A 14,373-nucleotide genomic window follows, 5' to 3' on the forward strand; every position below is an offset into this window, starting at 1 on the left:
CAGTTAAAATTGTACACAGAAAATGTGTATACTTACCTAGTATTTTTAAAAATAGGCAATAATGAGTTTCTGCTTGTGCAGCAAAACACCTACTGCTCCTGTGAGTGATGGGGGAAAAAAGGCAAAACTCCTGCTCAGTTTAGGGTTCTGTCGTAAAACAAAACTTTACTGGCACATTCCATTTATTTTACTTAGGGTGTCATCTATTAATGTCGGTTGAATTACACACTATTTCTTGTAATCAGTTGCAGACATGTTAAGTCGTTTCCTTACTTAAGTATTAAGAAAGCAAGTGATAACACTTTAGACATTTGAAAAGTTCATTTTTTGTAGGATGTGAAAATTTTAAAAGGTTAGGTTTTTGTACTTCTCCCCAACAAAACCAAAACCAACAAAACCAACAAAACCAACAAAAACAGAAAAAAAGAAAGTGAAATGAACAAAATATTGACATTCTCTGCAGAGTGAATGCTGTCCCTGGGAGAAGTACAGCTGACTTTGTCATGTGGCTCCAGATAGGAAACCTTTGGCAGATGGGCTGCAGTATGGCCATAAATGCCAGAAATACATCCTGGAGCAGTAGCTTTAAGAACAGAGGCTGCCAGTCTGGTGCAGGCAACGAGGTGAACATTCATTAGAAACCTGTCTAGTGGCCATGTGTTGAGAGCTGTCTGAAAAATGGGCCTCCTGTGAAATCCAGCCTCCATTTCAGAGGAACCTTGTGAAAACTCAGACTGGAAAAGTTTGACATACTTGAATCAGTAAATACTAGTGGGGGGAAAACCCCTGATATTTATTCTTCAGCAACCTGTGTTTGAAACTTTGTCAACTCCTGTTCATCATTCACTGTTGCTTTTCTGAACTACTGCCATTGTTCTGCTACTGGCATCTAGGCAAGAGCTGCGTTATGTTTGTAACATTATATTGGCCCATCAAACCCTACAACTGTGTTAGATCAGTTGAAATGGGTTGTAGGGTTAAGGCAGTCTCACCTGGGTTGCAAAATAAAATCTGGATTCCTCAGTCTCTCTGTTGATATTATTGGGCTAAGTTTTAATTTCTGAATAAAAATTTACTTTAAGCTTATGATACTTCTACTAAATAAGCTTTGCTATTTTATTTCCTCACAAGTGAGAAAAGAATTTTGGCCTTAAAGCGGTTATGGTACCCACCGAAAATGTCATATATGGATGAGTAACTTTGTTAGACTGCCCAGTATACCAGGGGCTTTCAAAATACGTAAATTATATTGCATTGTGGTAAGATAAAATGTGTGGGCCTATGTTCAGTGGCACTTAATAATATCCAATAATTTCAGTAGGCCATGAATTAGATCCACAGAATATGAGAAAGATGGGCTGGCTTGTGTCACATCATGCATTAACTTGGAACAATATGGTATTTTGTGTCTTTTCAGTGGATGGAGGCTGGTCTTGTTGGTCATCCTGGTCAAAGTGTTCAGCAACTTGTGGAGGAGGACATTACATGAGAACCCGCTCCTGCACAAACCCAGCACCAGCATATGGAGGAGATATTTGCCTTGGACTGCACACTGAAGAAGCACTCTGCAACACACAGCCGTGTCCAGGTACGGCAAATGAGCCCATGCAGCTTGGTTGGTTGTGTGCCACAGAATAAGGCATTAGCAGTTAGGCAACATAACACTCCTTGATCTATTATTTAGGAGCAAATAACTTCTCTCCCATATTAAGTGCACAGTCAGCTCTTACATGCTACAAACACAGTAAATCAAGCAACAGCGGTATATAGCCTACAGGACACCATCTCCTCCCTTCGCCTTTAAAAATCAAAGTTAGCAGGTTCCAGTCTAGACAAACAAAAATTGTATAATATTTGAAGCGGATCATGCAAATGGCCTGGAAGACTTAGAATAACAGTATCACAAAGAAGTGCATTTTTTATAACACTAAACATTCACAGCAAGCAAATTGCTGAGGTTAATATTCAACAATATTAATATGTTTTATCACAAGGTCCTTAAAGTAGATAGTTTGCTCTGTTTTCTTATAAAACACAGAGCAAACCCTAATGTTCTTTGTAAAATACCACCTTCAACTTCAGCTGATAAGGAGCAGAGACTTCAACTTTTAAATGACTGTGTAGTACTTCATAAATGAAATATCTCAGTACTTCTGCTAGTTGTAGGATACTGTGGATCATGATTTCTGTAACTTTGACTCAGTCTTTTGACCCATATTAAAGGAAACTAGTACTTTTCCTGAAAATTAAGTAAGAAGTAAAGAGTAAGACTATACAAAACTAGATAAAATCATTAGTGAAAAGGCAGTGGGAAAATTAGTTTCATTTATTGCTGATTAACAGATTACAGGCAACAGCAAAATAAATAAGCAGCTTTGATGCCACATTGTTTTACTTGCTTCATTGAGAGCTCTTAGACTTCAAAGTAGAAGTTTTCTGCTCATATGATGAGGCTGTGCACATGAAGACACAAGCCCCACGAGTGTGAATTTATGGATCCTATTACCTGTGCTGAACTACAATTTAAGTTAATTTCTTTTTCTAGGCATTGCATGTCTTGCAGCAGACTAAAAGTATCTACTCTGTCAAAATTAAAGGAGTTGCGACACTGTATTGTGTTTAAAAAAAACAAACATAGAAATCAGTTGATTTGATTTTTCAAGACAAATAGTGTATATTTATATAGAGAAGTTACATAGCTGCCTTGGACTCCTTCAGGCATCTTTAAAAGGTCAGAACTGGAGTGTTCATTGCACTAGTGTTGTAGCTCTTTCTTTAGTTGCACATTTTTCTACCACCATTTTTCTAGAAATGGCAGGTGCCCACCAAAGCTGCTTCATCACTCCCCTCCTCAGCTGGACAGGGGAGAGAAAATCGAATAAAATGCTCATGGGTTAAGATAAGGACAGGGAGAGATCACTCACCAATTACTGTCATGGGCAAAACAGACTCAGCTTGAAGAAATTAATTCATTACCAATCACATCAGAGTAGGATAATGAGAAGTAAAACCAAATCTTAAAAACACCTTCCCCCCACCCCTCCCATGGGCTTCACCACAGGCTGCAGGGGGATCTCTGCTCCGGTGCCTGGAGCCCCTCCTGCCCTCCTTCTGCTCTGACCTGGGTGTCTGCAGGGCTGTTGCTCTCACATACTCGCACTCCTCTCTCTGGCTGCTGTTGCTGTTCTGCTGGTCCACACACACACACACACACACACACACGCCCCCTTCTTAAATACGTTATCCCAGATGCGCTACCACCATTGCTGATGGCCTTGGCCTTGGCCAGTGGTGGGTCCATCCTGGAGCCAGCTGGCACTGGCTCTATTGGACATGGTGGGGGAAAAGCTTCTAGGAGCTTTTCATAGAAGCCACCCCTATAGCGCGCCCCTCCCCCCCAATATTGCCATGCAAACCCAATACAACCTACTTTTTTACCCAAATTTTGGAGTAGGTTGGGGGTGGAGGAGGAGGAGGTTAGTTTCATTTTGGTTCAAGAAAGTGAAAACTTTTATAAAGCAATAAAATTGCAGAAGGCAAAGTTTATTTCTCATATTATGTGATGTTTTATTAATATTTTGATCTCAGCGAAAGTTTGCCACAGGTTTTTGAAACAGCATATCGTCAACTAGCTCTGAGAATGGCCTGTGCCTCATGTTTACAATGTAAATTTCAAAACTTTTTTTTTACTGCTCTTATTTCACATTGGTATGGGACAAAAATAACTGCAGTGCTACACATGTCAAGTTTGGACAGTCTTCTGCATCCCTGCAGAGCCATTTTCTTGTGGTGAGGATCATGTGGCCAGTGGTTCTTCCTTGTGCACATCTGCAAGTACCATTGGTGACATTTATTGCTTGAGTAACATGTTTAATATAGGAAGGGAATATTAGTAACACTTAGAATCTAAAAACAACCAACCAACACAGAAATACATATGTAAAGATGGAGATTATTTATAGTGTTTCTTAACTTGTCAAAAGATCAAAGATTCCTTGGCATTTTAAATCATACTTTTTTTTTTTTTTCCCCCCCAAACAAAAGTAGCAGAAAACTAAGATTTCTGGAATCATGATGCTAAGGATTCCTTGAGAATATGGAGGGTTAATGGCAAATCCCACTGAAAATATGCAAGTATGCACAAAAGAAAGTAACAGACTTGTGTCTGCAAAATACATCGGGTTTTCTCATCTTTCATTTTAAAAGCTATATCACTGTGTTTGTGGTTTTCTTCTTTTAATTTATCCAAATGGAATCTCATTAATGAGTGGAAGCGCTGTACTATTCATCCGTAGTGGTTTATAGGCCACTTATCAGTAGGCGTAATCTGTTGCAATGGTGTCTGTAATGTATTGAATAAAACAGTATTTTATACCTAGACTATTTACTGCTGCTGTAAGAGGGAAAAATATATTCTGTCCTTGAATTGCTAGCTCACACATGCAAATAATGGATAAAGCAGTTGAGCATTTAGAAATGATGGTATTGTTATGCATGAAAGAAATTAATAATCTTACAGACTGGTGGCCTGATCTTTCTAAGATGCCTTCTTCACTGAGGGATCTTTTAGGAAGTCCTTGGACTTAACCTGGCTTCAAAGGCCAGCCAAGACTCTGTAGGAAGACTCTGCCATGTTAGAGGTGAAAAGCAGTTCCAGAATAATCACCTTTCCAGTCCACCCTCTCTTTTCCATTCTCATTACTTTTGCAAAGAATTGAAGAGCAAGTTCAGAGGAGCATGCCTGTGGTGCAAGAGAGCCTCAGCTACTTTGAAGATAAAGAAATCAAACGGATGAGGCAGGAAAACTGGAGTCTGTAGAAGTACATGCAAAATTCTATGGGTTCAGCATCTCAGTGATGGCAGAGATAGTGGCTCCACAAAGGGCAGATCTGTCAGATTGAAATGATACATCTGTCAGGCTTGGGTGCCTTGCTTCTGTGTGACTTTCTGAGCTCCCAACAGTGGCACTCCTCAAAACAAGTTTGGTACCAGGTTCCACCATTGCAGGGATGTCCATACCTGTCACTGAGTTCTCCTCTCTCCTTTTCTGTGATAATGTGTGACAGATGGAACTGATCAGCATGGCACCAGACCCACTGACTACTTGTGCTGTAGTGCCTGGGCTGCACTGTGGGACTTGAGATGGGAGGGAGATGCCCTGTGTTGCATATGTGGGAAGATCCTAATGCACGTAATGTCTTTTATAGGACCCCTAAGTGGCAGGCTGAAACAGCAGCCTTGCCCAGTCACCAGCATGTGACCTAGCATGATCCACGCATACTCTGAGGTTCCTATTTTATCACAGGATGTAGCCCCTTCAGCAGGGAACCTGGTGAGCCAAAAGACAGAGGTGCAGAATGCACCAGCCAACAAGCTGAATTTAGGATGCTCACAAACATTTTGGCAGCTGCTGCCTATATTCCAATTATACCAGGATTGGGTGAGAGTATTGGCTCTGGCTTAAGCATGCTCTCTGCCACTGATGAGAACTGGGCCAGGATATGTAATGAGCAGCATTCCTTTAAACGTTAATGAGCATTATTAGTAGTAAATATTTAATGTAAGGATCCATGTACTTAGTTTACTTAGGTTCAACAGACACTGGCAGTGACAACAGCAGCTCCTGGTTGTGCTACGCTATATAAGCAGGAAGAAGCCTGCCCGTTTGCATGTCTCCCACCTCAGCTCTCCTCCCCCCCCTGAATTAAGATCCAACTACATTGTCATCTGCCTCGATGTTCCTACTACCCACTCTGCAAATGAAGCACTCCAGGACCTCTCCTGGGAAGCAGAAGAACCAAAGGACACAGCTGAGTATTCTCGCTCCTCACAATAACAAGATCCTACTGTTTGACATCAGCTGCTTGAGTCAAGGTGTTTTCCCTGTTGTTCAAAGGAGGCCCCAGCGAGACAGTTGTGAATTGTTCATAAATACCAATATTCAGGTTCTTACCTGAACTGCTGAGTAAATATATTTTATGAAAAACTTTTTAAGTGGTGGTGTGCATCTGAACCACAGACTGCTAGGACGGATTGCTGCTGTCTAACCAGCACTCTCCTGCTATCCTGAAATGGTCCGAAGACCACTGCTTGAGATTTTCTGTGCGAAAGTTATGTCAGTCTCTTCCATACATTTCTTTTTACCATGTTATTCATTAGGAAATGAATGTCCAACTTTCATCCAGATGTCATGGAAAGCATCTATTTCTTGGCATTTTTCAAGACTGCAATCTCAAATATTCCTGCTGGACCCTGTTAAATTTTAGATGACTGAGAGTTTTTGTGGTTTTCATTTATTACCAAAGGGAAAGTAATGAGTGAATGTGAACCTTGTATGCTGGATTTATACAAGGTAATGAAAAGAGCCCAAAACAGCGTAAGATTTTCCTGACTTTCCACCTGATTCAGAAAACGTGTACAAAAGCTCCGTGAATTTTCCAAATTATTCACAAATTTTCATGTTCTTCAGTCTAACTTGAAACAAGGTTAGGTTAACAAATACTTTTTTTATTTGAAGCAAAATGAAATTTGTAAATTTGCTTCATATTGGCATAAAATCAGTTAAAATTTTGAAGTAGAAACAAACTTGGTTTGAGATATTAGGATTGTTTATTCCATATCAAAACCGTGAAACCTATGTCACTGGGAAAGCTGACAGAAGAAAGAATAAAGTGTAACTGATCTCTGTCTTTACTGTATTTGCCAAACTCAGAAGACTTCTATGAAGTCTAATGAATTCTATTGAATTGTAAGAAAGCTGAGCTCAGTAAACTCACAGCACCTCATGGGAATAAGATCAATTCACTTCACTTAGGGGAAGTATTCTGAGATCACACAGGCATGAAATAAAAATGTCTTAATCAAAACTGCATAGGCAGGGGAAGAAATACAGAGAAACAACAGAAGGTGGTAATGAACCGGGTGGGGAAGAGAAAGTGAGAATGCTTGATGAGATGTCTTCTATCTACAGCAGAGAAATGGACCTGAAACAAAAAAAAAAGCTAAAAGTAAACATCCTGATTCAGACCGGGGATACATACTCTTATAGCTCTCAGTGCTACTTGTCAGGTACATAAAAAAAAAGACAGTTACTGTCCACCCTAATGGCCTAGACTGGAATGAACTGCACAGCGCTCTTTCAGTCACCACCACAGGATCGCTCCATCTTCTCACTTGCACACACAAAGGCCATGACAGAAGCCAAAGCCATAATACATCTGTAATAAATTTACAATCACACTCTACATTTCAGAGACTTTTCCCAAAGCTTAACCACCTTTATTTTATCATAATGAAAGACCTGTTCTCTACTAGCGGGTGGTAGCTGGGAATAAGGCCTTCTGTCATAATTCAGAAACACAGGCTATTTCTCTCTCACTCAGTGTACTTGGAGCATTTAATTGCAGCATCTGCAAGTGTGTCTCTCTCTGCCTGTTGCAGACAGCTGGTCTGAGTGGTCCGAGTGGTCCGACTGCGACTCGTCTGGTTTCCAGTTCCGTGTTCGTCAGTGCATCATTTTGTTTCCCGTGGGCAGCCAGTGCATGGGCAACACCACAGAGAGCCGAGCCTGTGCTTCGGACTCCAACTTCATACCAGGTGAGATCAGCCTGCTCCTTGAAGGATTAGTGATATTGTTCAACGTTTCAGGAGCGAGGTGTAGTAGTGATCCAGACAGCACTGTGCAGTGCCAAGAGCTGGAACAGGACTTGCCTTTTGTCAGCCAAAGCGGGTTGCTCTACGCTGCAGAGCTGATGTTGCTAGATCTGGTATCTTCATGAAAGTCTGCCTCATGGCATGGATTGTGAGCAGTCCCTGTTGTCACCACCTGGCACTTTGGTTAGTCAGTCACTGTCACAGCATTCTGCAGGTCCCTCCTGTCCTACGGGGTAGCAGGGTGCAGGAATGACTACATACAGCTAGGAGAAATAGTTTGCTTTTTACTTTAAGTGTTTTTGAGACTTGAGGGTTATGAGAGAAGCATTCCTCTAGGTTTTGTGGTTTGCATATTCTAAAGGGGGTGCTGTGGTGGTTAATCTGGAAATCATTTCTCAGAGTTCCTTAAATTAATAACTGCTTCGAATGATAAATACTAATAACAGTGCCTCAGGTCCTTATGTCAACCATGACTGCTAAGTATCTGTTGGATAGTCATGTCATGTATTATTCTGTAGCATTTGTCAAAACTCTTGACTGTAGGGGTCTTTTTTGTTTGGTTGGGTTTTTTTTTAAGTCACAGCAGACATTTAAATCCACATCACAGTATGGCTGGCCACATTGCATTGCTGGTAACAGTCATCTTTCTGCCTGTGTACATTAAAAAAATGCTAGCAGTCTATTCACAGACAGAGAAATTTACATTTTAATGTATTATTTGAAATATAATTCTGTTTACTCAGTGCAGCAACTTTTTTTTTCTGTGACTATGCAGTACAATGTATTGCAATATCAACAAAGATATCAACAAAGTTAAACACTTTTTATGAATGGTGCATAATGCTTTAACTCCTAAATACTATTTTTTCCTCCAAAACCAATGTGAACAGTGTGACAGAAAACCCTCCCTTATTGTATTTTCCCCTTTCTTAGGCTTTTGAAGCAGCTCCGTTAACATTCACATTCTGTGAATCCTCTGCTTAATCCAATAGAAGCTCTACATCTTGTTTTAGAAAGTAGGCATTTTTAGAATCTGAGATGAGCCACCTCTTCTCTTATCCTTCTAGTTTGTTTGCCACTCCTCCCCAAATTACCCATACCACAGCAGATAAGGTCATGACTTTTATGTTCACCTTAGGCAAACTAGTTTGCTTTCCTGGGATTACTCAGCTTGCTTTCACTCTTCCAGGTCCTCCAACTCAGAGTTCCCTCTCTCCTTCCCTTTCTTTTTCTAATTAATCTCCCTCCTTTCCTCACCTAGTGTGCTGGCGTGTTCATCCTCATGTTGTCTCCTCTTCCTCCTGCTCACCTTAGGTCTGTTCACCTACAGAACTTAGTATATAGAGTGATTCTGGCAGAGTGCAAAAATGATTGCTCATCATTGCTGCTTTTGTGTTTCCAGAGTTAGTCCTTACCAACATTGCCTTGCAGAGCTTTATGGTTTTCTGGTACAATTTTTCTATGGTTTTTTTTTCGGATTGTGAATTAATGGTCTCAACAGACAAAGTATCATCTCAGCCTTTAACTCTCTGTAAGAGTCCTGTTCTGTCAAGTCTGAAAATAGTATTGATTTAGCATCTGAAGAAAGATAAAAAATTGTGATTCCTTTAGCAGTAGCTCCATGTGGATCATGTTTTGGTGGTGAGAGCTTACTGTGTTAATTCGTCATACATATGCTATTGCATACCTGTGGCCATCATTGCTGCCCTTTTCTGATCTTTTTAGTTCTAACAGAGACATCTTTAGATGGGAAAAACAGAGCTGCACACATTGTTCATGGTGTGGACAACACATAGATTTGTAAAGTGCCATAATGCCAAGACCCAGTCCTGTTCACTATTGCTTTCTTAGTAGTACCTGGCATTTGGTTTGCCTTTTTGATTGCTTCTGAACACTAAGCTGATGTTTTCATGGAACAACTTGTTATAACCCCCTGGTCTCACTCAGCTCACAGCCTATCATTTTATATGTGAAGCTAAGATTGCTTTCCGCTGTATGTATGCTTTAGACTGATCTACATTCTTTTTCATTTGTTATTTTATTGCCTAGTTTTGTAAGGCCCTTGTGCAGCTCTTCACAGCATGCCCTTATCCGTGCTGTGGACATTTAAGTTAGCTTAAGCTACCTTAACTTTGTATCATCAGTAGACTTAAAAAACACATCTACCACCTGTTCTTCTGGCTCTGCTGAAGAGTCTTGGTCCGTACAGATGTGGTAACCTTCCCTCGTTGTAAGAACTGGGCCCATAGTACTACCCTGGTTTCTATCTTTTCCCTCATCTCATCTATAGCTTGGAAAGCCTTTGACAAAGAACTTAAAAGCTTTTTTGAAATGGAGGTAGACTGTTTCGGTTACCCCACCCATATCCACATGATCACTAACCCTTTTAGAGAGGTGCAGGAAGTTTGTAAGGCAGGTCTTCCCTTCACAGAAGCCATGGCCCTGAAGTAATGTTTGGAAAACTTGCTTGCTAACAGATTCTATTCAATATTTATTCAGAATGTTTCCAAAGTCAAAATGGTGAGGATACAGGATGGAATTTCATTTTATTAGTTTACAACTGAGACCCATGAAATTGGCAGTCATCTTTTTTGAAGATTTGTAAATTCCCTTTTTTCACATTAGTGCTAAACATGACTTCTAGAAGCAATGAGCCCATTTGAACACAAAATAATTAAACTCTCATTAATTTTACTATTCAGAAGATTTCTCAACTTTCTCAACATGCTTAAACTCCACAAAGAATGTTTTCATGTTCACTTCTTTTTAATTCCAGAGATGTTTTGAGGCAAGAATTAAAAATATGTTGCAGCTTTTGCTTGGGAAACTAAGGAACCTGAAGATGTCATGGGACCTTTTCCTTACTCCTAGCACATATTCAAAATCTTTTTCACTTTGTATTTGGAGTGAATGTAGTAGAATGAATTTTTAATCCTTATTTTATTAATCTAACTAGTAGTTTTCTGTAATATTTTTTTCTCCTTGGCATAAGCGGTTCTTTTATTTTCTAGAAATTTCAGTGGCACGATCCAGCAGCATAGAAGAAAAACGATGTGGCGGTAAGTTTTTCAGCTCTAGATGCGTATTAAACGTGGAAGTACTGATTACCCCATTTTTTGCTTTGCTTTCAACTTTTGCACTCTTCTAGTTTTATTCTACCTTCTAAATGCCATATTCTCATGATTTACACTTGTACAGAAAAAGAGATGTAGTTACTACAGGGTTTCTTATTAAATATCCATCTGACATTGCTGACCTTTGAGACAAGAAAATGTATTACTGGATGTTGGTATTTTCTTCTTTTTCAGTCAAAAATAAATGCCTATTACAAGCTAGTTATCAGTAGGTCAAAATTTGTAAAGTTGCTCCACTTTTTTTTCAGGGTAATAATTTCACAAACCTCTTCGGGACTCCAAATAAAGAGCAGAAAGCAGCCTGCTAACCCACTTAATAGCCTTGACTGTACCTGGGACTCGTTTTCAGCTTCACTGTCAAAGAAAAGACTAAAAAATTTAAAAAAAAACAAAAAAAGTTCCATTCCAGAGAGTCCTGAAGCTAGCAAAACAAATCTTGAAAGAGAAAATGAAATAAATAAATAAATCCCAAACAGTAAGAAGAAGAAAAAGGAAAGAATGACCATTTTCTTGTGCTGAGCTGTGTCTGTGTCGTCATGGTAATAGCTCTGGCTGGTTCTAGTATTATTCCATGCACAGATAAGCTGCATTTTTAACCTAGTAAGGGACAATGAAAACACAGGGGTTATGCAAGTGTTCTAGTGCACACATTAACTTGTTATGGGAGCCAGGATAATGTGATTTTATTTTTTTACTAATTAGCAGTGGTACTCTGAAAACATTTTGCTAAGTTCTGCAACAGCGGGGAAACTTGTGTAAAGGTGTCGAAAGATACTTCAGTGATAATTTATATATTGGAGCAGTTGACCTGGTCACCTAAATATTAGTTTGTGTTTCTAAATACCCAGTGGGCATGTCCTAGTAAGGTCTTACCTTAGGCATTTGCAAAAAATGAGACCCATGTCCTCACCCATTTTCCTGTATTACAGTGAAAAATGTCTAACAGATGTTTTTTTCAGACTAGTGCCAGTCTTTCAGTTTAAAATCTTTCATTTGTGCATTTAGGCAACCTCAAATTTTCAGTATGTTAAGATGAGGATTCCAACATGAGCTACCCACTGATACTACTTTCTTAATCAAAAAGTTTGAAATTGCAATGAAAAGCAGTGCAATTTGTTTCTTTTGAACTAATCCTACTGGTGCCACATCTGAACTGATCTCTGTGGATGATTGTGCTGTAGATTCCCTTCTACAGTTTCATACAGCAATGAACTTCCTCTCAGTTTTAATCCTTGTGTATGTGGAGAGAGTTTCCCATCATCTCATCCCGTAGCATCTTTAAAGGGCAGAGCAAACAGGAGAGTGCTGGGCTCTGAGCTGTTGACTTTGCACTGGCTGGCTGCTATAGTCAAAAGCACACTGAGCTTTAAGGAGTCTCTTTCCACCCCTCCACCCCCTTCCCATTTCCCCCTAAAACACTACCATTTCTTCTTCACACCCCACACCCCCTCTTACATATATATAAACAAATTCTAAAGGATGCCAAAGGGAACAAATTGGCCATGTATTACAGATACAGAAACAGTGAGACCCAGCAAGAATCAAATGAGGGGATGGAAAAAATGTATGACGCTGCTTCTGAGACATGCACCAAATAAAGGGGATAATGGTAAACATTTCAGGGAAATCAGGATTTTGATTCAAAGATATCAGGATTTTTTTAGCTCTGCCACAAGTCACTATGTGTAAGAGAAAGAGCTAGAAGAACAACATAGGAGGTGATACTCTAGTTCATTGAAAAAAAAGCTGTGTATGTACTTTATCTACATAACGTATATATAACAAGGCTTTGTTATACAGTATGAAGAAAAAAATTGCTGAACTATTCAAAAATATGAAATGCAATTAATTCATTTGTTATTTGGGTTCTGAAGTTGTTTAAGCATCTTTCAAAAATCTCAGCCCATACAGAGATGTATGGGTATGTGAGATTCTTATAATGACTCCTTCAGGGAAATGCAATCCATTAGCTACTGCGTAGATAAACCATTGCAACTGAGGTGTTTCTGGGAAGCACATGAATTTTCCCTTATCCTTTTTTGAATCAAGCACTTGTCTACATTTTCCCCCAAGGTTAAGCTTTTGTTGTTGCTTCCTTAAAAATAAGATTGTTTTCTGCTCTTCACTCTGCAGAGTTCAACATGTTTCACATGATCGCAGTGGGATTAAGTAGCTCAATACTTGGTTGCCTTCTTACCCTGCTTGTTTACACTTATTGCCAACGATATCAACAACAGTCCCATGATGCAACTGTCATCCATCCAGTGTCACCAGCTCCTCTAAATACCAGTATTACCAACCATATCAACAAACTGGACAAATACGATTCTGTAGAAGCCATCAAGGTGAGAAGGGGGTTGGGAACTATAGAATGCACAACACATATGGTCCTAGACAACAGTTCTGCTGTATCAAAACAATTCTACTTGCTAGGTTTCTGCAGTGGCATTTGGACTCAAATTATGTTGATTGTTAATGATAAAAATAGATTTCACTAGAGGTATTGTAATTACACATCCTTTCCTTTGTCAGACCATATGACACAGTAAGTTAGATTTTGTGTGTATCTATAATTTATGGAGCAGCAGCTTTTCTTGGAAAAAAAAACAGACCACTCAAGTTTTGGGTTTTTTTTTGTTTCTGTTTTTGGGTTTTTTTTTCTAATTGTGTTTCCTAATGTCTTGTTCAAGAAGTAAATAGGGCCATTAACAATCATCATGACATACATTGAATATAATCCTTTGTCTGCAATGATACGGTGTCAAGGGCACTGTTCATCTTCCTGCACTGTGTCTTTATACAGGAGACTTATCTGGTGAATATATTCTGGGTCAGACTCTCAGCTAGTGTTCATACCCAAAATATTGTGTAAATGAGCAGTACAGATTTACAATAGCTGAGAGTCTGACATGATATCTATATCATATGATCATTATTCCTAAACAGCTGTTTTCTTTATGTGACCTTTTAGAACAGTTTTTTGAGATCGGCTGAATGAATTAAGGAAGTATGAGCACTGGGAAAATACCTAGTTCACTATCTTCAGATTACACAGTTTATTCATGCAGCTGCAAAGCTTTTTGTAAATGAGGATTTTTCTTAAATCCTACCTGGATAATCCAGTTTTTAATTTCTGCATTTTTCTTCCTAATTAAAGACATTTTAAAGAATTTCATTAAAAAACAGCAAGAAATGCTTAGATTGTGTAATCAGTGGTGGAATATGTACCTAATTTAAAGCTTTTGCAAATTCCACTAATCATCTCTCTGGATAGATACAGAAAGTAAAAAAACCTTTTGAAAATTCTTACTCTACATACCCATATCACTTTTTTTAAAAAAAGCAGGATTTACACACTTAAGACCTTCAGACTTTTCTCATACATACTGCATTTGAAAATCAAGGAATTAATGCAGTAGGGGAAAATAATTCTTATTCAGTGAAAAGATAATGAAGTGAATCATTCTAATACGAAGAACAGAATATGCATGATTAAAAAGTATTTTTAATCATAAAATTAATTTTATTATACTGGGGGGAAGGTACCCAGCTGTACTTTATTCAGTAGCATTGTTTTTTGTACTAA

At 39.0% G+C, this 14,373-nt stretch overlaps 1 protein-coding gene across 3 annotated transcripts in view; it reads left to right on the forward strand.

Annotated features, from left to right (window-relative positions):
* The window catches only part of SEMA5A (semaphorin 5A), a 353,963-nt gene that overhangs the window by 334,379 nt on the left and 5,211 nt on the right, over window positions 1-14,373 (forward strand). For all 3 annotated transcript variants that reach the window (XM_040587086.1, XM_040587084.1, XM_040587085.1), the window contains exons 19-22: window positions 1,418-1,588; window positions 7,441-7,596; window positions 10,665-10,712; window positions 12,921-13,132. In XM_040587086.1, the coding sequence (XP_040443020.1) occupies window positions 1,418-1,588; window positions 7,441-7,596; window positions 10,665-10,712; window positions 12,921-13,132 (587 nt within the window). The remainder of the gene's footprint in view (window positions 1-1,417; window positions 1,589-7,440; window positions 7,597-10,664; window positions 10,713-12,920; window positions 13,133-14,373) is intronic.

The sequence above is a fragment of the Falco naumanni genome, chromosome 3 (genome assembly GCF_017639655.2).
Source record: "Falco naumanni isolate bFalNau1 chromosome 3, bFalNau1.pat, whole genome shotgun sequence".
Taxonomy (NCBI): domain Eukaryota; kingdom Metazoa; phylum Chordata; class Aves; order Falconiformes; family Falconidae; genus Falco; species Falco naumanni.